The 26,142-nt window shown below is 46.7% G+C and overlaps 1 protein-coding gene and 1 long non-coding RNA gene across 2 annotated transcripts; one reads left to right on the top strand and one right to left on the bottom strand.

Annotated features, from left to right (window-relative positions):
- Positions 1–2,477: 2,477 nt before the first annotated feature.
- Positions 2,478–4,280, bottom strand: LOC135909879 (uncharacterized). Its single transcript, XR_010566827.1, has 2 exons — positions 3,873–4,280; positions 2,478–2,591 (listed from the first exon to the last, which is right to left on the bottom strand). It is a non-coding gene; the product is annotated as an uncharacterized lncRNA (long non-coding RNA).
- Positions 4,281–9,693: 5,413 nt separating this feature from the next.
- On the top strand, positions 9,694–10,763 carry LOC135909905 (myb/SANT-like DNA-binding domain-containing protein 3). The gene is made up of 2 exons (XM_065441920.1): positions 9,694–9,964; positions 10,642–10,763. Exons 1-2 carry the CDS (start codon positions 9,694–9,696, stop codon positions 10,761–10,763), a joined length of 393 nt encoding a protein of 130 aa, XP_065297992.1.
- Positions 10,764–26,142: the final 15,379 nt, after the last annotated feature.

The raw sequence follows: 26,142 nt of genomic DNA, 5'->3' as shown, positions 1-26,142 counted from the left end.
CTTCATGAGCTTAAGCACATGGCCCAAACATGCACGCCTGTCCTTACAACCGATTCTCATACATTATACAAGAAGCACCTCAGCGCTACGGTACATCCGACTAGGTGTGCGAGAACATTGTGCGCGCTCCCGATTAGGTTTCTCAGCGTTGGTGGCATCAGGCTCGGTTTCCTGGCATCATAAGGAATAAAAACAGCTTCCTGGAGGAAAGCATTGGGTACATTTCCAGTACTTTGTAACACATGGATCAGCATGGATATGTACGTTAGAACGAAAAGTACTGAAATATTAAGGTGAGGGTTTCGCAAGATCGATTTTAGTTGTCTGATCATAAGACCTAAAGAAAAAATACTGTGATTTTGTGACAATTATTGCTGACATGAAATATGAGCTCTGAAACAGTACCTGTGGTGGAACTGCCCCCTGGACTACAGGGCTACATTTAATCACGATATGCTTGTTTGATAAATACCAGTAATTGGAAAGTGGTTCGCTCTTGAATTTCCTGTATGTCGGCGCCACTGTGCAGTGTTGCGGGCCCTTTTTAAACCACAAGCACTATGTTTCAGCTAATATTGAAAGCAACTGTATTCTGTTTTCTGAGGGGGGGGGGGGGGCTTTTTTTAGCGCCTAACCACAGTTCCGAAGTTATCAGTTAGCTCAAGATTCGCCTGCAAGTATTTCTAATGTCCAGTACGTTGTCACGGATTCAGTAGCGGAAGAGCGTTACCTTATCAGATTTCGCGCGTGAAGCGAATACTGGCGTACATTCTCCATCACATTTCGTGACCCGAGATTGCGCTGCAATGTACGAGCATTTCATTCTGACGAACTGACGCCTTGATCCGTAGATCGGAATCAAAGGAAGCACTTTGCGCGCAGCCATCGTTATGTTTGAGTGTTATTTTCTTTTCCAGCGTAAGCTCATCTCATAATGAGTAACATTCGTGACTCTTTTGGAAGTGTTTTGTTCTTGACATTACTACAACGTGAGAGTATAGAGGTGCTCCATCTTCATTGAGTGAATACTGGGAAACGGACTAGGCCTTTTCTTGCGTCTACGTTTACACATTTACCGCACCAATTTATTTTTTATAACTTATTTTTTAATTTAGGGGGCTGTAAAGCGCAGCAACCTTATATTAACATGATGTTTTAATAACATCATGTTAATAAAAGGTTGCTGCCTGTACTAACCTACGGGGCAGAAACCTGGAGGCTTAGGAAAAGGGTTCTACTCAAATTGAGGACGACACAACGAGCTATGAAAAGAAGAATGATAGGTGTAACGTTAAGGGATAAGAAAAGAGCAGATTGGGTGAGGGAACAAACGTGAGTTAATGACATCTTAGTTGAAATCAAGAAAAAGAAATGGGCATGGGCAGGACATGTATAATGAGGAGGGAAGATAACCGATGGTCATTAAGGGTTACGGACTGGATCCCAAGGGAAGGGAAGCGTAGCAGGGGGCGGCAGAAAGTAAGGTGGGCGGATGAGATTAAGAAGTTTGCGGCCACGGCATGGCCACAATTAGTACATGACCGGGGTTGTTGAAGAAGTATGGGAGAGGCCTTTGCCCTGCAGTGGGCGTAACCAGGCTGATGATGATGTTTTAATAACACAGAAAATTTAAATGCTTATTAGTCGGCTTTCACCTCATGTTAAGGAATTTTAATAAAGATATACCCTCGACATATGTCCAACCGCCAAAAAAGGGTTATTCCGAATGTTTCATTTCAAGAAGGCGTGTAACCTCCTGTCCCTTATGAAAATGGTTATGTCCTTTATGTTTACTGTATGTTTCCCGCAGTTCACATGAGGAAATATCCTTTATGTTTCCTCCATGTTGAAATTTGGCCACTGCTTTTATGTTTCCTTCGTGTGTCCTCCCTTTATGTATCCCTTATGTTACCGTACTTTATGTTTCCTCCATGTTGAAATTTGGCCACTGCTTTTATGTTTCCTTCGTGTGTCCTCCCTTTATGTATCCCTTATGTTAACGTACTTTATGTTTCCTCCATGTTGAAATTTGGCCACTGCTTTTATGTTTCCTTCGTGTGTCCTACCTTTATGCATCCTTTATGTGGCCGCAGTGACTAAATCCTGTATTTTACGTAGACATGCATAGATGAAGAGTTCCGTGTACACATTTTATATTGATAAATTTTTCCTGAGTTAAAAAGTTTTGCATTGGTTTTCATTGTAAGGTTACTGTTCCCTACATGATGCAGCGCATGGATTGAAACTCTGCTATGGCACAGAAATTCATGACAATTTGTTCTAAAATTGCAAACTAATTAGCCTTCATAGATTATTTCAGTATAACACTTGGAGAACCACTGTACGTTCCTCACTGCAGTGCTGCTGTTCTAGTTATGTCTTTGTGACTAATATAATATGTAATGTTTGGATGGAAAGATCAGGTTGGATCAGTGCTTGCACTTTTAAAAGAAAGTTTTGACTATACTTTGCAAAAGTTTGTCTGAAACTACGAACAGTTTATTGGACTATCTGAATGTTACTTCAGTTTGCCACGTCTGCTCACAGCAGACCTCTGGAATGTGTTGCTTGGGTGAGAGCTCACAAGGCACCTGAAAAACAAAACAAAAGCCAATCTTTTTCACTTATTCAAAAATATTCATTTAGGCAAGAACAGCCTGGCCTGTATGCACATAGCGAAGAAACGTGGAGAAGTCAAAAACAGATCATAAAAACATCAGGGCAACACAGAAGCTTTTAACTAATTGTTTGAAAGAGACTGAGCTGCCAGTCCACTCAGGTATTAAATTGCTCACAAATTTTTTTAAACATTTCTGCAGCAGCTGCTAAGTAGTACATGACCTATAGGAGTAGGCAACTGGCAAACAAATCTTTGTGTGCCTGCTTGTACAGATGTCTCGTAGTTATATCTCAAGTGGTTACACTGTTATATGGTAAAATTCAGGCGGGAATAAAACCAGCCGCAAACATCAGACTACATGGGAAATTATCACCAAAACTTAAAGATCTAGTAAATCAAATGAACAATCGATTACGAAGGGTCTAAAACCTAGACCGCGATTTTGTAGCGATCCCTTTTCCGATGCTACTCCTTTACTCATTGATCTGACCGACATTCCGCTATCGTTATTAACTATAACAGCCAGCCGTGAAAGGTGGGTTATAAGAGTGGCAAACATCGAGCGCAAAGCATCGCAAGAAAATCGCATCCCTTATTAGGCAGTGCTACAAACCACTGTCTTTAACAATCGCAGGAACTCACATCCCGTTCTTCGGATGAAAATATTAATGAAAACGAGCGTCTGATTGAGATGCCTCGATTAAAAAGAAATTTCGCTGTTGTAATGTCGGTCTACATTTGCCCTACAATATAGAAGACAAATACACGAGCACGTCGAAGAACACAAACAATGCAGACAAGTTCTCGCGAAGCTGCACTTCAATCTGAACACTATCAATAAAGTAATCTTCACACAAGCTAATACCTGTTCAAGTGTCAAACATCGCAGTCGCGTGCCAACTCGCGATGCCCGTGACACATCGACATGCATTACAAACGTAACTTGCGGAAATTCATATCTACGGAAGAATTTCTTGCCGCGAAACTACCGAGAAAACAGTAACTTTCAGCGTTTACGTAAATATTTGCCCATTAAGTCCCAACAATCGGCGGTGGTAGCACATCACTCCATAAAGCAAGTAAGCGGTAAGAAATGATACATTTCACGGAAACTCCCCTCGTGAAACGCTTTGCTAAATGTGCACAGCAACATGGTCAACGTACGCTCAGAAAGTGTTCTGTTGTCGTTCCACAAAGCTTACTACATGAACCAAAAGCTGCGAGAATGCGCGCAAGCGTCAGATCTGCTTACCTTCAATGTGGTCAGCAAACGGCTTCTTCGTCTCGCAGGCACCACGCGACGACACTCTTTCCAGCGCGAACACTGTTGAATCGCCGATGAACACCAGCGCACGAAAGCACAACTGTCAACAAATTCTTTCACGCACCATAATTCGAAGCCACAGTATCAGGTATTCCACGAGCGAACGCGGACAGGCGAGAACAAAGGCCGCTCGGACGGGCGCTGTAGTACGCAAGACACTGGCGTATCACACGAAACATAAGGCGAACTAATGGCGTTACACGAGTCCAGAGGTTTCCTGATGGTTAATGCACACGGTACGGATCACAGTTTGTTTAGGCACTTCGAAAATATGATTAAATTACTGTGTAACGAACACTCTCACCGCTCACAGCAAAACAACGTGACCCAGCTCACCGTCAAGCGTTACACTGCGGCAGCGCCGCACTGCGGTTAAAACGTGAATTTAGCCTCCGAGATCTACATTTTTCTTTAGGGCGTGCATTTTGGAAAAGCACGGCCTTCGAGATTTAAAAACGTCGTTGCTGGAAGGAAGGCTGGTATTTAAACACAAATTATTGATTTTAAAGTGTCTTGGTGCGCTGCCTTGTTTTTTTAAAGTATATGCAGAGATTTTAGACGAACTATGCGCGAACGCTTGTCCTGTGGTTTGTCGGCGGACACGAGCCAATCAGCGCGCATCATGTGCTGTTCCGTCGCTTGGGATGGCGCACGGTGTGCGGGCAGCCTAGAGTTACTGTATGTGCTACCGCAGGTAGCAGAGTTGCGCGTCTGTTTTATCACGCCGCTAGCGCCTCTATTGGAGGAACGTCATCACGTGGTAGCCAAGCAACCGTGCATTGCGGAGAAGCAGATGTTCGGGCCAATTTTTGTATTTCCCGACGCCGCCGCTGCAGCGAACTGGATTGACACAAGTTATCGCCAGTCAAATTCAAATCCAATCCGGCCGATCTTGCCGTTCGCCGTCCACGTGCGTGCTAGCTGCGTAGCAACAACGCAACGTGCGCAGCGCATCTCACGCTTGTTTCGGCGGCCTGCCTCGTGACACCTTACTGCAGTAATTGTTTTTCTTCCTTTGTAAAACTAGTGAAGGGTGTTCAGGTAAAGACACCTGAACAAACAAATTTTCAGTCAACTGCCTATTGCGTCAAGTGTGTATGAAATGAAATTGATTGACTAACAGCTACGTGCTTTTTGGGCTGTGCTAAAAAATTCACAGCTGGAATATTAAAAGCTGCTGCAAGTCTGGATTGTTCTTTAAATAATGGAAGCACGTAGAGTTATATAGAATATTTAGCTGGAATTACCAGTTGTCTGCATGTGATGCACCACACTGCTTTCACAGAAGTGTCGTAAAAAAGCCAGCTCACATTTTCATGATTATGCACTGCTTGGGTTGTTTCTGAAAATGAAAGAGGTTACTACTAAGTAAAGATATTTAATCTACTACAGCTTATGTGAACCAGGATGCAAGAGGAATGAATGTCGTCATTTAACATACGGTAAGGGCCTAACTGTGTTTTGAATTATTCCCTATAATGTAGCTATGTCAATCCTGTGAGAAAAACTTTCGCTACACTCCCACAGAAGGCTACTTTTGGAATCCCTGCAGTGAAAAGGCACATAATGAAATCACACTTGCAGGTGTAGCTGATATCCATTGCTTGCGGTAGATGGATATGTTCCTACACAAGATCTAATGGGGTACCAGAGTCGAAATAGCAATGGTTGGTCATTGATTCACCAGTAATATTTTAGACTGGCTACATGTTGAGAGCTATGGCAGATAAGCAAGTATGAGCCTCATTATATTTAGTACAGTTCTTTTTGTAAAAGAGCACCACTTGATAAAGCTCGCTATATCAAAAAATTAGCACGCGCATATACTAGTGTTTGTTTGTTTTCTCTGGAATTCGCATTGTGATGTTATTGCCAAAAAAAGAGGTAGTTGCGGCTCGGTACTTTTTGTTACTGTTTACATGCTAAAAGAGCACTGCACTGCCCTTAGTAGCTTATTTATCTCTGTTGAAACAAAACCTGAGTGCCAAGCAGTATTCAAGCGAAGGAAAGTTATTAAAGTATCTGATTGTTTATCTCAATTACTAAAGTTTGTCCAGTTTTTAATACGCTATGTTATTTCGAACCTTATACTACCTTGTGAAGTGGCTTTCTCGCACTAAAATTTTGTGGGATTTCCGGAATCTATAAAATAACATCACCATATTCCTTAAGCTTATTCGGTGCGATCTAATCGTTACCGTCGCGGTTCACGAATGCTGCATCTGATCGGCGTATATAGAATACACAATCTATTCTAGATACGCGAGTGCCGATACGTTATTAGGGTGGAGAAAGTGCGCAGGTGAATGCAACTCCAAAAAAAAAAAACTGATATACGTGCTGCATCTTACGCCGCGCGCTAAAAAAGGGCAGCGCCTTTTTCTTCGCAATCCAATCCAGTCAGCTGTTTCGATGCGCTTTGTTTGCTATTAGGCGGAAAAGCGGTGCACAAGCGATGCAAAAGCGCCCACGGTCGATCGACGATACGCTAGGCATGTCGCCTGCAAAAACGGAGTGCGGCTTCGCCGCATAGACTTGGTTGCTTCTCAGGCAAGATGGCGGACCTACGCGCAACTCTGCTACCTACGGTAGCATATACAGTAACTCTAGGGCAGCCGCGAGAGCTGTGACGCCTACCGATCAGAATCGGAATTGCAACACATATACACGCTTCTTATGGTGCCCAGTGGCGTGTTTTTGAGAATGTCAGGCTTTATCTTGCATAGGTGGCACCATATTTGCTCGTAGCGTAAGGAATGAAGGCGACAAAATGTGGCGATAGCTGGCTTGCAGCGGCAGCGGAACTTCGGCCAAAGTGAAACAGGCGTACTGCTTGCATGCTCGCGTAATCAAATACGGCCATACTCCGCACACAACTTTCATACTTAGCCAACTCACAATTATAAATTGTTCAGTTGTACGCCCAAGCAAGCATTTACGGGATCCGCGCTGCCCTGCTTCTACGCGTGCTAATATCGACACAGCAGTTACTCGTACTTGTGGTCAGCGCGAAAGCGACACGGACAAAAGGAAGAAACACAACAAGACGGCGCTGTTTCTTCGGAGTGTTCCTTGTTTCCGCGTTGCTTTTTCGCTGTTGCTAAAGGTACGATGAATCGTAACCAACTCGCCCACTATATGCTCTATGTTACCTACGTGTGTACTGAAGTGCACACCTAGGTAACATCCTGCCGTAAACACAAAGGACACATCCTACAAGAATTATAATAAGGGTTGTTTTCTTGGACCAAATGAAAGCATAAGTCAAGATTTAGTACTTACAATGACTGCTGAGTGTATCAATGCCTGTCACACAGTACAGATAGATCTGCCTATATTATATGTAAAGACAGTTGTTATGTGCACTCTATGTTACCTACATGTGCACTCAAGTGTACACTCAGGTAACACATAGTGCACATCCAGTTAACATCCTGCCGTAAACATAAAGGACACATCCTAGAGGCATAATAAAGGTAACTTCCTCGAGGTATACGTTAGGATGAGTAAACACGTAGTACACACAAAGTTCACATCCTGGAGGTCACACAAAGGACAAGGAAACATAAAGGTCACATAGGACACAAGAAGGAAACATAAAGGAAACATAAAGGCAATGGCCATTTTCATAGGGGTGCCGTGCCACTGAGGGTGAGTACATTTCGCAAAAGTTCAGCCGTGAACGCGGTTCCCCTGTCGGTTACGATGACCGCTGGAGCACCGTGCCTCAGGACGACGTTTTCGATGAAGAACTGTGCTGCCTCGGCTGCTGTGCTGCTAGGAAGTGCCTTGGTTTCAGCATATCGTGTGAGGTAATCTGTCGCAACTATGATCCATTTATTTCCGGCAGCAGATATTGGGAAAGGGCCCATAAGGTCCATCCCAATTTGTGCAAACGGTGTTTCCGGTACTGGAACGGTATGTAATAATCCGGCAGGTCTCGTAGGTGGCACTTTTCTTCGCTGACAGTCAAGGCACGTTCGAACGTAGTGCTTCACCTGTGCTGCGAGCCGTGGCCAGTAATACTTCTCTTTGATCCATGCTAATGTTCTTGTGTAGCCTAAGTGACCTGAGGTAGCTTCGTCATGACAAGCCTGCAAAATTTGATTGCGGAGAAGTTTAGGGACGACTAGCAGATATCTCTTCCCTGTTGAAGAGAAGTTCCTCCTAAAATGAACACTGTTGCGTAGGCAGAATGATGACACGTGCCTTGAGAACAATCTGGGCTTATTTGTGGTGCGGCCTTCTAAGAAATCAATAAGTGACGCGAGCTCCTCGTCCTGTTGCTGTTGTTGAGAGATGGTGGCCGCATGAACAACTCCCAAAAAACCTGCGGATTCATCATCGTCTCCGCCTGACGACTCGATCAGCGACCTGGAAAGGCAGTCAGCGTCTAAGTGTTACCTTCCCGATTTCTAGACCACTGTCATGTTGTACTCATGAAGCTGTAGGCTCCAGCGTGCCAAACGTGCAGATGGATCTTTCATGTTGGTCAACCAACAGAGAGAATGGTGGTCACTTATAACTTGAATTGGGTGGCCGTATATGTACGGGCGGAACTTGGTAACTGCCCATACTACAGCCAAGCATTCCTTCTGTGTGGTGGAGTAGTTCGACTCGGCACGTGACGATGTTCTACTCGCGTAAGCGATCACTCGCTCAGCGCCGTCTTGCCGTTGAACAAGGACGGCGCCTAGACCTACGTTGCCGGCATCCGTGTGGATCATTGTCGGCGCATCCATGTCAAAGTGGACAAGAACAGGCGGAGTTTGTAGACGGTGCTGCAACTCGTTAAATGCCGCCTCCTGCTCCTCACCCCACACAAACGTGACATCTTCTCTGGTTAAGCAGGTGAGCGGTGAGGCGATGCGTGCGAAACCCGCAATAAATCGCCGGTAATATGCGCATAGGACCTGGAAGCGTCTGACTGCCTTTTCGTCCCTAGGCCTTGAAAACTTTGCGACGGCTGCGATTGTCTCAGGATCAGGTCTGACTCCTGTTTGACTTACTACGTGGCCCAAAAACTGTAGTTCTTCATAGCCAAAGTGGCACTTTTCAGGTTTTAGGGTAAGCCCAGCGGACCGTATGGCATGAAGGACCCACCGTAACCGTCTGAGATGTTCATCAAATGTGGCAGAATAAACAATGACATCGTCTAGGTAGACTAACCCCCGTATTCACAAACCAAACTTGACTTATCGCGATAAGGTCACTTATGAAAGGACGAGAAAAGTATGAGTATAAGGAAAGAACAAGGTGCGTTGCGAAAACGCACCTTAACGCGCCATAAGTGTGCCTTATGAAAGGCACCCTTCACTCCTTAAGTGTTTTACCTGGGAGCGAGGCTAGAGAATTTTTTGCTACGAAATATATAATTTGACGACGTTTAAACTGCTTTTATTATAAGGAAGCAATAATGGCATGCACACAAGCATCTGTACATAAATAATGTACAAATGCTTGATGAAACGTTATGAAATGCTCGCCGTTTTTGGTGAGTCCGCCATTTACGCCTGGCCACGTTGGTCTAAACCACTCGACGCAGCACACGTTTTTGTACCGTCTTCTCCAGATTGGTTTTGTCCATGTTGTTTGTATTTCCTTCGTCCGTCTTGTTTTGCCTTGTTATTACTTCCTTCACTTTTTCTTGCTTATTTATAATTAGCTGTGTATTATTTTACTCATTTTTTATCAGTTTAGTTGTTTAAATAGTCGTAGTATTATCTTTTTTTGGTAAACCGCGTTGAGAATGGAGCGGCGCAAAATTAACTTTACGGACGAAGAGCGCATCATCCTGATGGATCTGATGGAGAGGCACCGCGATGTGCTTGAGTGTAAAAGGACTGATGCGGTGTCCATCAACGCAAAGAACAAGACGGGGGAGAAGTTGGCCGAAGAATTTAACAGTCGCCACAACGTGCGGCCACGAACGTCCAAGCAATTAAAGAAGTGTTGGGACAACCTGAAAGAAAAGTGGCGCCGTGCCAAAGCCGAAGACACGCGTGAGATATTCAAAACAGGTGAGCATTATTCTTCATGTGCCGAAATTTCTCCATCTTGCTTCTATATATATTTGATGAAAGCACGGGAAGCCATCACTACAGCTGATTTCTAGCGCACTCTGCAACAGCTTGTGCGTGTGCATACGGAACAGTGGCGAGGACATAATAAATTCATCGCCAAAAATAACGTTGCAGTAAACTTGGTTGATCGTAACATGCAGGCAAACAAAGGATGTGCCTACGCATGTTTGTTTTCCGCGACACGCTTGCACGAACGGCAAATTCGCTAATGTTTTGGTTTCTTGAAGGCGTCGTTTGCTACCTCAAAGGACATCTTGCTGTGAAAGAAACGCTACCTTATTTGTTTGCAAAGCGTGCTAATGCAGTCCTTGGGCGAACGCCATCAACTAGCTTTGTGGGTAGGCTTGTCGTATGCTTGTCGTGGGGCAAGGAAAACTTGGGCACAGTTGCAGTTCATTAGTATATGCCTGGTGCTATGTGCGTGTGAGCACGGCGACCTGTGTCTGTATTTCCTTTGTGCTCAGCAAGCAGGCCTCCAAAATGACTTAAGGCAGCTACATCATGATGTGTGCATATGTTTCTGCCAGTATTTTCGAAGCAGTGGAACTGAAGAGGTATGGTAGAATTTTTAGTGATCGTCAAATTTTGCTAATGCTGATATTTGCTTTTCAAAGGTGGTGGGGCCCCGGCGGGACGCCACATGAATGATGAGTTGCTCAGGGTCGGTGCGGTGGCAACTCACATGGCCACACGCCTTGTCAACCCATTTGACAGTGACTGCACTGGGCATCCATGAATACTTAGTTTAGCGCAAAACGACAGACACAAGAAAGACGACAGGACAAGGCGCTACTCTCAACTGACATCATTTTATTGCGTCACTCCTTTATAGATCGCTCAAACAAGAGGAACATGCGCAGTGAGCATGAGCACCATGCGGTGGAGCCACCAACAACCAATCCCAAGAGCGCACTCATGCGACAGAATCCAAAAAACCAAATTCAGCGCTGTACAAGGTTAAGGAAGGCACACTAATGCACTGTGACCCCAATGACTGAATGAAAAATGCTTCCGATAACTCTCGGGCGGTGGTGTCACGGCTCATCTTCAAAATCGTGGTATCATGAAACAGGGGTTTTCACTTGCATGTTTTACAATGCAGAGCCAGATTGGAACCTGTGCCTGTTGGTATGGATCGCTCATGTTCTCTAAGGCGCTCGTTAACACAGCGGCCTGACTGCCCTACATACACTTTGCCACATGATAAGGGAATCTTATAAACCACACCGACGCTGCAATTTACAAACTTCACGTGGTTCTTTTCACAATCAGGTTTTTTACTTGTTTTAGAAATACGGCTGCATAACATTGACAGTTTCTGAGGAGCGGAAAACACTACCGGAATTTGGTATCTATTGGCGACATTCTTTAGATTGTGAGCCACTCTGTGGCAATACGGCACAACTTCAGGCCTCTTCTTTTGTGTGATGCAGTTACTTCTGTGCCGCTTCCCTTTCAGTTTTTGAAGCAAAACCTCCGAGACTGACGTCACCACCACACTTGGGTAACCAGCAGCCTGCAGCCTATTTAACTGTGCACTGAAACTCATGTTCGCAGAGTGATGACAAGATTTCTTTAAGGAAGATTCTAAACACATCAAAGCAATAGCGCGTTTCACAGTCTTTGAGTGCGCAGACGCGTAAGGTAAAAGTTCCTTACGTGCACGTGGCGAGTACATCCAACAGGCGTGGCCTGTGTGTAAGGATAGCTGCAAATCTAAAAACTGGAGTTTACCGTCCCTAGACAGCTCATGTGTGAAAGTTAAACCTTTGCCATTGTCATTGAACAGAGTTAAAATATCAGCTACCGTCACGGAGCATTCGTTGTTAGTCTGTTTTATCACAACAAGAAAATCGTCAACATATCTAAAAATTCGAACCGAGTCATTGTTTAAGGCACTCTTAAGAGCGCGGTCTACAAACGATAAAAAAATATTACAAAGAGCAGGCGCCACACATGAACCAATACACACACCATTTTTCTGGATAAAAAGGTTATTTTCGAACTGGATAAAAGTTGCACTTAAGTAAAATTCGAGAAGGGACATGAAACTTTCCGAAGACAACCCGGTCGCATTGCGAAAATCTACCTCGCCGCTTTCTTCGATGCACGTCATCACACTGCGAAATAGCTCATCATGTGGTATCGAATAGTAAAGATCTTCTACGTCAACAGAAAAAATGTCGGCTACTGAATGGTTGTCTTCCAGAAAGGAAACAACATCGAAAGAATCCTTTATGCCATAAGGATCGTCAATAGTTAAATGCTTCAACTGTTTTTGCAAAAAGCGGCTAACCAAAACCTGCCAACAGTTGTTTTCACTGACTATTGTACGGAAAGGCACATCCGGTTTGTGCGTTTTTGCAGTGAAAAAAACCTCTAGAGCAAGCACCTTACATTGTTTTACATCTTTCACAATCTTGGTGAGGCCTATATTTTCCAACAAAGAAATGGCTTTGCGTTTTACCTTCTGAGCTTTCTCATTTGCCAGAATGAAGTTCTTGTTGACAGCCTCAATGGCTTTTTTGTTGAAGACCGCAGACGGAGCTATCACAAAACCGCCCTCTTTGTCACTCAGTAACAGCCGAAGTTCATTGTCTCTAAAGAAAGATACTGTCCTTTTGATAACAGCTGTCGAAGGTGGCGCGCTCCCGGTGACGATCCTACGAAGGCAGTCCACCCCATCGAGGAGGCACCGCTCCTGGTCCTCTAGTTCTGCTTTCCTTGCGATGCGCCTGTTCAAAGCCAGTAGCTCATGTGCAGGAATTCTTGGTTCCGTGCTATACTTCGGCCCATTCTTTAACAATGCAGCAACTTCGTCAGGAAGCCTGACGTCACCGAGTACCTGGAAACCAGCGGTGACAGGTTGCGTTGTTTCCTTTCTGCGCGGGAGTCTGGACCGGAGGAGTAGCAGCAGCTGTGTCCACCAGAATTCTGTAGTCTGAGTTGATAGACGTCTGTAGAAACGAAACTTCTTCTCGGCCACAATAGGTGCATCGCGCGAGTGGCACACAGCTCTCAACCAGTCGTACAGAAGGCGTACCTGCCGCCAAATTTCAGAACGAAGAATCCGACACATTCGCCGCACGTGACCGACGGAAGGCCTGACGTTCCCGAAGAGACTCGCCACGTCTTGGGGAACATGTCCATTCTTCATGCAGAACGTAAGCATCCTTGCACGGCACACAGCAAAAGCTATGTGACTGACCAGAACAGCAGGATCAGGAGATGACACAGACACACAAATATCAGGGCCCACAGTAGAAGAAAGATAGTTCAGCACAATGCGTTGGCGGGCTAGTTGGTGCGAATCCATGAATACTTAGTTTAGCGCAATACTTAGTTTTTGCGCTAAACTAAGTATTCATGGATTCGCACCAACTAGCCCGCCAACGCATTGTACTGCACTGGGCCTGGCACAGAGCCGACGCCAGCTGTAGCAGCACTGCTGGCTTCGTCACAGCCGGGACGAAGCACTGATGCAGATGGTGAGTATGAGTTAATGTGCAATAATTTATCTGTACTAATTATTTAGGAAACTAGATTTGCTAATACAGAAAGGCACCAAATGAGGCATTGCAGGTGGCTAATGAACAACCCATTCTGTATTACGCATTTGACACAGCAGTATTGCAAGAAACTAAGCTACTTTTAATGTCGGAATGCTCACATTACTTTTGGGCATCATGGTGATGAGGTTGGAGCAGAGCAGGACGGGTTTTATTTTTGTTTTGGTATAATGGACACTATAACGAGGAATGATGCAGTCATTGGTTCTGTCTCAAAGGCTTCCAAAACTGATTCTTGCAGTTGCATTTGTGCATTATTTCATTGTTTTCATGTCAGTGTTGCAAACGGAAATCCCTTATTTTTTACAGTGGAGTGGTTACATCGCCAAACTTGTATGTGTGCAATGTACAGTACACATGGATCCATATGCTCTTGCACTGTCTGCATCCAGAAGAGATGTCATAATGTTATCTGCACTGAACATACGAGAGGGATTATGCCTTGTGGAGATAACTGTAAATTGACCATGTTGTGTCGTGTACTGGATATATGATCAGCTGTGTATGTTCATGGGTGCATATGCTGTGTGTTTGTGGTCATACGTGTGTTTCATTTGTTGCCACATGCGTGTGGAATAGCAGGTAGACTTGCTATCGGGCAAATCTCTCCAGCGTTTCTAAAGCGCCTCTTTTTCCCATGCAATAGTGCCCATAATTTCCTGTTTATTACGTACCGTCATCAAGCAATATACACAGAAAGCCTACCTGTGATGCAAATAAGTGCCAGCATTGAGTGTCAGCCTAGACACCATTGGTTTAGTTATTTTCATGGCCCATGAAACAGAGAATGAGTCCTAATATGAGGATGAGCGGCTTGTATGCAAAAGTTTGAATGCAACCACATAGTTATCACTGTCTCCGTTTCATTCAACCTGCTTCAGCTGGATGCACCAGCAGGAACATGCTGTATTGTTGTGTGCTCACGGGCTTACATTGTGTCAAGTTCTTTAATATGTCCTAATAGTAAGTACAGTGCAGTATTTTGTTCAACATCGGTGCATTATGTAGCAAGGCAAAAATGTCTGTATAGCTCACAGCGCACTCGTAAAAGTGGATTGTAAAAGGTACAAGCACTGTGGAAACGACACTAATGTCAACTCCGATTGCAATAACGTTGCAGATGCCGACATGAACTATGATGACTCCTGGCAGTGGGACATTGAAAACCAGGACGAAGCAGGGGCTTTGCAACGTGCAGCGCCACCAAATGCTGAACCTGCTCAGCTTGTACCAGAGCCAGCATCACCCCTAGCTAGATGCCCACCAGCTCCAGCCCCGCCAGCTGCTGTGCCGCCTGTGCCGCCTGTGCCCACAGCCCGCCGGCGGATAAACGCAAGCCGGTCATCCTGCACAAGGAATGATGCTGGGAGGAGTGAACTTGGCGGTCGGCTTGCTCCAATCACAAAAGATGCTCAAAGAAAAAGGAAAGAGCACTTGCTCAAGATGAAGCTAACTCGCGAAGACCATGCACTTCACATGGAACTCGCTCGTGAGGATCATTAGGATAGACTTGAGAAAAGGCAGGTAGAACATGCACAAATAATGGAAAACGTTAAAGCAAAAAAGGGCCTTATTGACTTAAAAATGAAGGTTCTGCAAAAACAGAATGAGTGAGGCAGAAGAAAAAGTTTTCGCATATGATTATATGCCGTATTTACTCGCATAATCACACTTTCTTGTCAAAAAAGTTGATGCAAATCCAGGGGTGCGATCATTGTACGGGTTATATTCCCACGAAAGGAAACTTGTTTTTGATCCCGCATTTGCAGCGCGGTGACAAGCAGGCGGCTGCCGTTGTCCGTGTGGGACACCAAAACAAAAATGACGGCCGGCGGAGCAAGCCGAACGCGCTGAACGCGATTATTTTTCTTCTCGTGAGTGCATTACGCGCATTAAAACAGTTTCTTCCGTATCAGTAATGAATAATGTTAATATCGGCATGTTTGCGACATAGCCATGTCCACTTTGATAGGACAGAAACAGAGATGGGCACGCTTAGGTGCCAGTGACACAGAAACCCATAGCGGGCATGCTGTGGAAACTGCGACATATGTCTTCACTGTTATCCTAATATGGCACGTTTCCACTAAGGGTGGGCGAATATCTTAGCTGCGTTACAAGCGTCGGCGTATGAATAGGGTACATTTCTAACGTATCAGTGTAAACGTGGCCACTATCGTTGCCGTCCGCGATTTGTTGCGTGCCCACGAGTGCAGACGAGAGGAATCGAAAGGCACCCTTTATGCTGTTGCTGTTGACCAAATCCATTATGATGCCTACAAATAAAGCCGAGGCAAGCTTGGTTGTAGTTTTTGTTTTTCATGGAAGTACAGAAAGTGATCGCATCTGCTTAAGAATGTTGGGTGCATGCAGACTTCTTGTTATGTTTTCAAGAATCGTTTGCGTAGCATTTGACAGGAGGTAAGTGCGATCATCATTAGCTAGACTTGGCACACGACATACGCTGTGACATGTTCAGGGTGCGATCATTACACGGGAAAGAAAAAAACCGATCAATTTAGGGGTGCGATCATCATGCGAGTGCAATCATTATGCGAGTAAATACGGTATGTCTTGTAATATATGTTTCGTGTATATCAAAGTACATGGGCATTGTGCAATTCTGCCACCATCAGAATGGATCAGCTACCACAGCTTGGACCAAACGCGTAACCTCGAGCTCAGCAGCCCAACATATAGCCTCTGCATTAGTGCCAGTTTGCCTACACTTTAGTTGAAAATTAAATTAAATTCTGGCGCTTTACGTGCCAAAACCACGATCTGATTACGAGGCACGCCGTAGTGGGCCACTCTGCGAATGTGGACCACCTGGGGTTCTTTAACGTGCGCCTAAGTACATGGGTGTTTTCAGATTTCGTACATTGTAGCTTTGTACTCTTTCTCTCTTTCTCTTGTGATCCTGACACTGTATTTGCAGCATCAACAAATGAATAGATTGAAAAATGGCAGTTGTAGACGTTGGTGCCTTTCACAGCCATTCAGAAATGGTAAACTTCATGTGAAGCTCATGGTCATCACGGGTAAACTTCATGGATTTTAGGTCCTGTAATTGCTCATCGCGCCATCCTCTGTACGCAGGCAGACAAGGGTAGACAGCTGGCTAGACGCCCTGAAAAGCACGTGTGTATGTTTTGACTAGTGTTCCACGTGCCTTGCCTTGTCAGACTTCTCAAAAAGTCCACACATTTTTCAAGGCATTTGGCCGGCCATCCACCCTTATCTGACCTCCTGCAAAAGGCAGATTGAGCAAGTACAGGCCCTTACACAATTCATCTAATTCATATCTGTTTGACACATTGTTTGTTGCATGTTTTTGAAAGAGGCTTCAACAAGAAGCATTCTGCCGAGGGATGAAAGCGGCATCTAGATGTAGTTCATGTCACACGTCACGGCAAAATCTTCTGCGAGATAGAGCTTGACGTATACATGAATCTCAATGCAACAGAAGCCACCATGTCGAGAAATATGTGAAACAAGAATGAGTACTGTTTATTTTATTCTGTGCAGAGCATCCTGATAACATTTCTGTTGTGCTATGTGCACGCATGTGCCAACAATCACATTTTTAATGCTAGTCTCCTGAGAAACACAGGCATGATGTTTTGTACCACCAATTTCAAAGGCTTTGTATGCGATAACCATGTCTCACTGCGTTGAATCCATTGGACAAGACAACTTATCGCTGAAATGTTCTGTAGTGGAATTCGAATGTCATTGCACATGTAAAAAACAAAGCAACGTTAGGTAGCTCCCGCTCCTGGCCTTGAATTCGTAACAGCCAAAGTGCATAGGATCACTTTGTGGGGAAGCAGCATATTTAAAAGTTGTAAACAGTCTCGAATTTGGCAACGATTAGGTGCTGTTGATGGAGATTGTTGAAAAGGCATACGACAACTAGCAAAGCTGTGTTGCTGATGATAATCAGTGCACAACTGCCAACTGCATATTAACGGGAAGCTGAAGAGTGTGCCGAATTCAATAAGACGATCATATACGGATGCGGGAACCTTATAAACTATGCAGGTAAAATTTGGAGGGGGGGGGGACTTTTCACTTAGTCGTGCCGTAATTGTCGGCTAAAATTGCACTGTTGCACCCCCCCCCCCCTTCAATCACCGCGCGCTGACGATGTCAGCGGAGACGGGAAACCGCGGCATAGTGACGTCAACACTGGTGTTCCGTTCCTTCGCAGTCACCACGACCATGCCTGACCGTGCTTGTTTCTGCGTGCGTGGCGTCACAATCTGCTTCGCTCGACCCTGCATTCCTTTGTGCGTATGTAGAGCGGTAGTCAACGTGCGCAGCATCAATTGAAGTGGTGGGCCAATCATGCCGGCGGTCTGTGCAGCCTACGCTTGCACGAACACCAGTGGCCACGACAATGTTGTCTGCTGTGAAGCGAAATAAATTCAAGCGCTCGAGAACAACAGTGCTTGGAAAACAGTGATGGCAGGAACACCTATTAAAAGTGAAGTGTGTTTACAATGGCATCGCTGATCTGCCAAAAAAGCTTTTGCATTCATGAACACATGCAAAGAAATAGTAACAAATCACAGTCGACGACTGATTTTTCGGGCGCCTAATTTTTTGGACATGCTTGATTTTTCTGACTTTTTCCCGGCCGCAGGACATACCTGATAAAGTCAATGTATTGTGTGGCTTAAAATTTCAGACACTCTAGGGAGGGCTGTTCGATTTTTCGGACTTTCCAAGCGTCAGCCGGGCCAACTGCCGCGCATCTTGAGCTGTGTCGCCGCCATCTTGTTTGTTTATATTTTATCCTGTAGTCTCGAAACGGGTGCTGGTCTTGCATGGCGGCTCCTCTGCTACTCGGACGCTGGGTTGAGGCTACATGCTAGCAGCTTCCGCAACAGCGTCACTGCCGTAACGCAATGCTTTTTTTTTCATTTGTTCCTTCGATTGCCTGTTTGTGTTTGCCGGGCGTTGACAAGCTTAGCAGTAGCAAGCTACTGTGGCTCGCATTTGACTGAATCGGCTTCAGTGCTTCAAGACGCTGTTTCCGGAACTTTTAATTTTTTGTGCAACGTGGCAGCACTCAACAAAGTCGGTGTGACAACTTCCCGACGACTGCGCTGTGTGTACTGCTTAGCCAAGCATGCTAATTCACAATGGAGAAGAAATCTATGTTGTCGGCCTCGAGAATTCCGATGAACGGAGGCAAGTACGCCAAAATGCCGATGGCGAAGAAAGTGGCAATCATCAAGTTCGTCGAAGGTCGCCGATCACAGGCAGATGTCGCAAAAGAGTTTAACATTTCCAAACATACTCTTTCGGACTGCATGAAAAACAAGCAAAAGATTTTGGAGGCAGCGGGAAAGTCTGCTGGGTGTCGGCAGAAAAATGTAAGCCAAGGCACCTATCGAAAGCTCGAGGAGGCCCTCCTTGTTTGGCTGAAGTCAACAGTGGCCAGCAAATGCGTCTCCGGTGCCCTCCTCAAACAGAAAGCCGAGACGATGGCGCTTCAGATGAGCATTGAGGGATTTAAGGTCAGCGATCGCTGGCTAAAACTTCAAAAAGCGTGCTGATCTTAATTTTATGAAACTGTGTGGCGAAAGTGCAGCTGTTGACCTGAGCGTTGTTGCGGACTACCGCTGTGAAAAGCTGCAGTCGTTCTTACGGGAGTACTCGCCGGACGACATATTTAATTGCGGCGAGACCGGACTTTTTTTTAAAGCTTATGCCAGAGAAGACCCTTTCCATGGTGGAAAACACAGTAAGGAACGAGTTACTGTTTTGGTCGGCAGCAATATGTCGGGGACAGAAAAACTGCCAATGCTCGTCATCGGCAAGTCGAAAGCTCCGAGGTGCTTTAAAGGCGTAAAGTACCTGTCTGTCTTGTACGAGGCGAACAAGAAGGCATGCATAATACAGCAGTTTTTTTAAAGCTATGTGAGAAAACTAGATCATAAATTTGATCTAGAAGGCCGCAAAGTTTTGTTGTTTGTCGATAACTGCGCTGTACACGGGCACATAAACAGCTTGCGTAGTTTTAGTGGAACGAAAATCTGTGGGAGATATCGAGAAAAAAAATCGTTTTTTTATCTCTCTCGAAGTCTGTGTGAGTCGAGTTCTTACCCTCAAACACGACAAGTATCCTACAGCCGATGAACCAAGGCGTGATACGCAACCTGAAGGTGAAGTATCGCGCACGCTTGCTTTCGTGTGTGGCGTTGTGCCTCGACAGTGGAAAAGCCTACTCTGTTGATTTGCTTGGAGCACTCAGCATGCTCGCTGATGCGTGGAAGTCGGTGGCCACCCACAACGCTGCGCAACTGCTTCCACCACGCGGGATGTGTGTTGAATGGGGACTCGGCTTTCTTGGACCAGGATAGTGTCGTCGAGCAGCTGTCTGGCAGTGAGCACCTCATCGACAACCTTCGCACTGCAGGCGTCAAAATCCCCTCGTCCGTTTTGTTTTCGGAGTTCACGGACGTGGACAGCGAGTTGGAACTGTGCGCCGGGTTCACGGATGAGTAAATAATTCGCCATGTGCTTGCAGTGTCCGAGAGCGAACACGACTCGCATGCAGCAGCGCAGTCTACCCAAGCTGAGCTGATGCAAGCGGTCGCAACTCTTTCGTCGGCTTACGGCGACACGACAGCTCTTGCCAAAATTCAGGTGGACCTGCTTGCATGCAAGTGAAGCATGGTTCAGAAGATCATTAATTACTTTTTCCAGCCTCTGACTCAATAGTAAGCAATAAATTGAGTTCTGGGGGGGTGGCACATTTGTTTTTTCGGACTGCCTGATTTTTCTGGCATTTTCGCGGTACCTTGAGCGTCCTAAAAACCTGTCGTCAACTGTACCAAGTGCAGGTTAGCTTGATACATTTTATAGGCGTGCAGCACGTGCGCTACAGCCAGCCCTGCAGTTTGGTCTACGTAGTTACTGTATATGGCGACAGAATGAGTGAGAGGATGACTTGCTGCTAGCAGGCTTTCTAAACGCAGCGCGAGAAGGTCGGGGCAACGAACACACAAAGACGGCATGGGTGCAGATAGACACATGGTAACTGGTCTTGGAAGACGTTATGAATACATGAAGTCGCCCAAACCTGGATTTTGATTTACTGCTAGCTCCTTCGTGTTAGCACGCTGACTGGAAGGTGCATGTTTATCTCCCACCCTTGATGCCAGTTTCGTCGCAAAGCACCACGAATTTTCTATTCGCACATGTGTTGTGAAACAGCCTGCATGCAGCTACCATAACTCAGTGCAAGTTTAAAGTATGCATGTGTTATAAAGCTGGCGCACGCCAGGACGACGCACTCCCCCTTCTCTCGCGAACAGAGAGAAACAGACCGTCCGGTTACGAGTAGCGTGCATATGCTGCGCTGATGAAGGTCACTACACATGCTACAAGAGCAGGGAAACTTTTCCCCCGTTTAAACTGTCTGCGTTGATTGCCGACAGATTTGGGGCAGCACACAAAGAGCGCATCCCCGCTTACATTCCACGGGAAGGCATGCAAGAACATAACACTACAGTTGTTTGCCCGGAAGTGAACGTACTGAATCGCTGAATGCACCACCAGTTCAACCTACCTACCTGCCTATTTTTGTTCTTTTCAATTAAAGAGTAATCTAAAGTGAATGCGGAGTTTATATGGATTTACGAGAAATAATCGGCAATAATACGAGCGCGGGTTCTAAATCTACTGGAATCTTGTACTGCCATCTGTGGCTGGCCATTCGGCAATGTTGGTGCAGGCTGGTGTTACGTTTCGCCTACGATGCGCGGTATAGCCGGCGCGGATGCAACGGGGGCCGGAGCTTCATTCAAAGCGGCGGACATTTTGGCCCGTTCAGCGCTGCCGCAACGCCTCCCCGCCAAGCTCGTCCAGGCATGTTTCAATGGCACGTGTATTCGTGTGTGCGTGTGTGTGTGTGTGCATGTTGGTGCCCACACTTGTCAAAGTGCGGCAGCCGGGGAGAGGAGCTCCCCAAGTGTGAAGCGAGGAGGTCTGACCGGCGCCGGCCCGGCGGATTAGTTAGAAGCTGAGGATGACGAGCTGTCGGAATGCCTTGAGACCATTGAGGTGAGGGCAAAAAAGACAGGAGCGCGAACTTAAAGAGCAAAAAGAGAAAGATGAGCGCGAACTTAAAGAACAGAAAGAGCGAGAGCACCAAGAAAAAGAGCGCGACCGCCGACCGTCAACACGCTTTGGAAATGAAGCGTCTCGAGGTAGAGATGGAACGCGCTCGTAATGGAAGTCAGGCACACGGTGCAGGAGAACGAGTATTGTTCAAAATGGCTGACCTGATGCGGCCGTTTAAGCTTGGAGAGGACATTGGTTTGTTCCTGGTTAACTTTGAGCGAACGTGCGAGAAGCAGGGGTTCTCTCGGGAAACGTGGCCACAGCGCTTGCTCACTTTGTTACCCGGCGAGGCGGCCGACGTAGTCGCTCGCTTGAAGAGAGAGGAGGCAGAGGATTTCGACAAAGTGAAATCGAGTCTGCTAAAAAAGTACAGGCTCTCAGCGGAGGCGTTCCATCGGAAGTTTCGGGAAAATGAGAAAGGCCGAAGTGAGTCATATACAGAGTTTGCCTACAGGCTTATGCCAAACATGCAGGAGTGGCTCAAAGAAGAGAAAGCGCTTGGTGACCACGAGAAAGTTCCGCAGTGTTTCGGGCTGGAACAGTTTTATAGTTGGTTACCTGAGAACGTGCGGTACTGGGTCTTGGATAGGCCGGACGTTAGTACGGTTGCTAAAGCCGCTGAGCTAAGGATGGACAAAAGGGTGAATTTGGCTCAAGTTTGAGAGGCCGAAGTTCACGCCAATGAGAGCAAGGGGGGACACACGTAGTGCGGATGCTAGTGAAAGCACTCCGACCGAACGTAAGGAGACGGCGGCAGCAGAAGCCGAACGCAGAAAACGGTTCGAGAGGAGGCAAGCGCGCGTATGTTATACGTGCCAGAAGCCGGGTCACTTTTCGGCGCAGTGTCCAGAAACAAAAACAAAAGTCGTGTTTTTGTCATTATGCAGCACTGACGAGAACATGAAGCTTCTCGAGCCTTACATGCGAGACTCCTCGTGAACGGGAAAGAGTGCCGAGTGCTTCGCGATTCCGCAGCTACAATGGATGTAGTTCACCCTTCTTACGTAGAACCAGATATGTTCACGGGCGAGTGCGCCTGGATCAAGCAAGCCGTGAAAGCTCATAGCGTGTGTCTGCCCGTAGCAAAAGTGCTTATTGAAGGACCTTTCGGAGCACTTGAGATGGAGGCCGCAGTGTCATCTACGCTTCTCCCCCAGTACCCATACCTATTTTCGAACAGGTCCGATCACCTCCTGCGCGAGAAGGGGCTTTTGTTTGGTGAGGCTAGCGTTCAGGCCTTAACCAGATCGAAAGTTCGGGAGCTCGCTGCAAAGGCGGTAGTTGCGGGGCCGACGTTGTCGAACAATGACAAGGGGTCGAAGGCGCAGCAAGCTGATATTCTGAGCACGTCCGAACTGAATAAAATTAAGCCTGCAGCGTTGAAGGCACCAGATACTGGAGAGGAAATGCCCGACACGGGAAGTTAGAAGAGCTATCTGCAGATTTGCTCATCGCGCCTACGTCAGAGGGACTTAATAGGCTGCTAAAAGTCAGCCGGTCGGCTTTGATAGCCGAGCAAAAAAAGGATGGCAGCCTACAATACGCTGCAGTGTCAAGGAAGGTATCACCAAGAAAAATGCTCGTTTTGTGGAAAGAGGTGGGATCCTGTACCGAAAGTATCTAGACCGCAGGGGAGTGGAGTTCGATCAGCTGATCGTGCCTCAGTGCTACCGTCAGGATCTGTTGCACTTGTCGCATGTGGGTTCGTGGTCCTGACACCTAGGAGTTAAGAAGACTAAGGACCGTCTCTTCCAAGAGTACTATTAGCCAGGGTATTTTCGTGACGCAGACCACTTTGTGAGGAGATGCGACACCTGTCAGCGGGTGGGCAAACCAGGCGACAAATCGAGGGCACCGTTGAAGTTGGTACCTATCATTACGGAGCCTTTTAGGCGGCTCGTTATTGATACAGTGGGACCTCTGCCGGTAACAACCATGGGGTACAGACACATTTTAACTGTGATCTGCCCAGCGACAAAGTTCCCTGAAGCAGTGCCGCTTAAAGAACTCAGCTCAGTTGAGATAGTCAATGCACTACTGTCCATATTTGCGCGAGTTGGTTTTCCTGCGGAAATCCAATCAGATCAGGGCACAGTGTTTATTAGCGCTTTGACGACAGCCTTTCTCGAAATGTGCGGGGTAAAGCTGTTACACAGCTCAGTGTACCACCCACAGTCGGAATTCCGTTGAGAAGCTGCACTCCGTCATGAAGCTCGTGTTGGGAGCATTGTGTTTTGAGCAACAAACTGACGGGGAGCTGTGTCTGCCGGGGGTGATGTTTGCATTAATGACCGCGCCGCATGCGGCTACGGGGTTTTCGCCAGCGGAGCTGGTGTACGGTCGCTCGCTGCGGTCTCCGCTTCGCATGCTTCGAGACGGATCACTGGCCTCTCCAATGGCTGCAGACCATCTCTTCCACAAATGGCCGCCTCCTGCGCTGGAGCCTCGCTTTGCAACAATATTCCTTTGAGGTGCGTTACAAAAAGGGGAGTCTCAACGGTAATGCCGATGCCTTAAGTCGAGGCCCCTAACGTAGGAATCAGCCTCAAAATGGTTTGTTATTGATGTTTTTCTTCCTGAGGCAGGATTTTTAACATATTGCTTTTGTTTAGTGTTTCAAAGTCATGATGTGCTTTCTAGTGCAATTTTCCAATTTGTGGACGCGTTCTGAGTGCTGCTAGACTGTAAGGAACTAGGCAGTAGTACAAAAGGAGAAAGAGCCTGGCAGGGCTTAGTGAGGGTTGTGTCGTGCTTGCTGACTGAGCGGTTGAGTTTCGGCGTAGTTCTAACGCTTGCTGGGAACGAGAAGAAAAATGGCAACTCTCCCGAAGTCACTTTGCAGTGTCCTGTGTAAACCTGAACGTGAGAACGAGGCCTTCTCTGTGCGCTGCGCTCAAGAAACGCCGAAGGACGACAGATTTCGGTTATGAGCATCATCGAGCGACATCCCTCCGGACAGCGGATGCAGTCCCCTGACCATCGGGATCTCCTTCTCCCGGCGGGGCGGTCTGTTACGTTTCGCCTACCACGCGCGGTATAGCCGGCGCGGATGCAACGGACGCCGAAGCTTCATTGAAAGCGGTGCCCATTTTGGCTCGTTCAGCGCTGCCGCAACGCCTCTCCGCCAAGCGCGTCCAGGCATGTTTCAATGCCACGTGTATTCGTGTGCGCGCGTGTGTGTGTGTGCATGTTGGTGCCCACGCTTGTCAAAGCGCGGCAGCCGGGGAGAGGCGCTCCCCAAGTGTGAAGCGAGGAGGTCTGACCGGCGCCGGCCCGGCGGATGCGTCACTACACTCGTCTCAACGTGTCTCTCAGCGTGTCCGTGCCCCGCCGTCACGTGCGCCTCTGACGAGGCGTTCCTTCTTGCCCTCGACTACGAGAGTATAAAAGCAGCTGCCCCCGGACGCCAAGAGAGAGGCTCCGATTTCTTCGGTCGAGTAACGTGCTCTCCCGTCTCTCCACTTCGGTCGACCTGACCGGCCGCTCTTTTGCGATGCTATAGTAAACAAGTTGTTCTGTTAGCAGTCGACTCATGCTTTGCCAGGACCTTCGGATGCTTCCAGGTTTGCCCCAGGCCGCCAGGCCAACGCTACCCTTGGGGCTTGCACCCCCAGATGCAACACTGGTCAACACTGGGTGCAGTGAGGGGCTGTACATTGGGAGGGCATGGGTCACACAGAATTCTGCTGAGGTTGTGAAGCGCCGCACATGCAGTGATAACTACAAGTGTAGTGTTTGTATGAACTTGCAGCTTCATCTGAAGGCACAGAAACCTCCTCTTCCATATGCCAAACACACGTTCCACACGGTTTCTTGTTTTTGCTTGTGACTTGTTGTACCTGAAAAAAATAGCTGCAATATTTTTCTTTGCCGTGAAAACATTAACAGAAAGAGAGGCGATCAATTGCTCTTGCTGTAATATGAACAGTGCTTTGCCTTTCTTTCTTTGACGCATTTTGCCTTTCAGCGACGAGCTCTTGAAATGAATTGCGAGAACATTTTTGAAAATTAGCAAATAAAAAGTGTTTCAATTCTGTGTTGGCTTTTGTCTACTCTTGCATGTTCAAATATGTTGCTTTGCATGCAAGAAGCTTTTCGACCATGTTTGCAGGACACTTTCTTCTTGAAAATAATTCTGATATTCTGCAGTACTGCTTCATAGAAATTAGCTAGCTTGCCTGTACTCTGGGCTGCCTTGGTTAGGATCCTTGAGTGGAGTCATGAGGTATGGCCTGCAGGCATAGCCCATATCTCCGAGAAGAATCCCGGGGACGACACCAGTCTCGTAGAGAACTCTCGCACGGCTGCTGCCGAAAATTCTGCTATCATGGGCAGACCATGGCCAGCTGGCCACTACATCATAAAATTGTAGGTCAGGGCCCATGCTGCCCTGCAGAACAGCAACTT

Source organism: Dermacentor albipictus, unplaced genomic scaffold (assembly GCF_038994185.2).
Source record: "Dermacentor albipictus isolate Rhodes 1998 colony unplaced genomic scaffold, USDA_Dalb.pri_finalv2 scaffold_31, whole genome shotgun sequence".
In the NCBI taxonomy this organism is placed as follows: Eukaryota; Metazoa; Arthropoda; class Arachnida; order Ixodida; family Ixodidae; genus Dermacentor; species Dermacentor albipictus.
The sequence above is the reverse complement of the archived record's forward strand: the minus strand, read 5'-3'. Positions and strand labels throughout refer to the sequence as shown.

Excerpts from the sequence above, each read along its gene's own strand:
- LOC135909905 (XM_065441920.1), top strand. The coding sequence starts at position 9,694 with ATGGAGCGGCGCAAAATTAACTTTACGGACGAAGAGCGCATCATCCTG. Across the intron at positions 9,965-10,641 it reads GCGTGAGATATTCAAAACAG|GTGGTGGGGCCCCGGCGGGA; the intron begins GTGAGCATTATT and ends TGCTTTTCAAAG.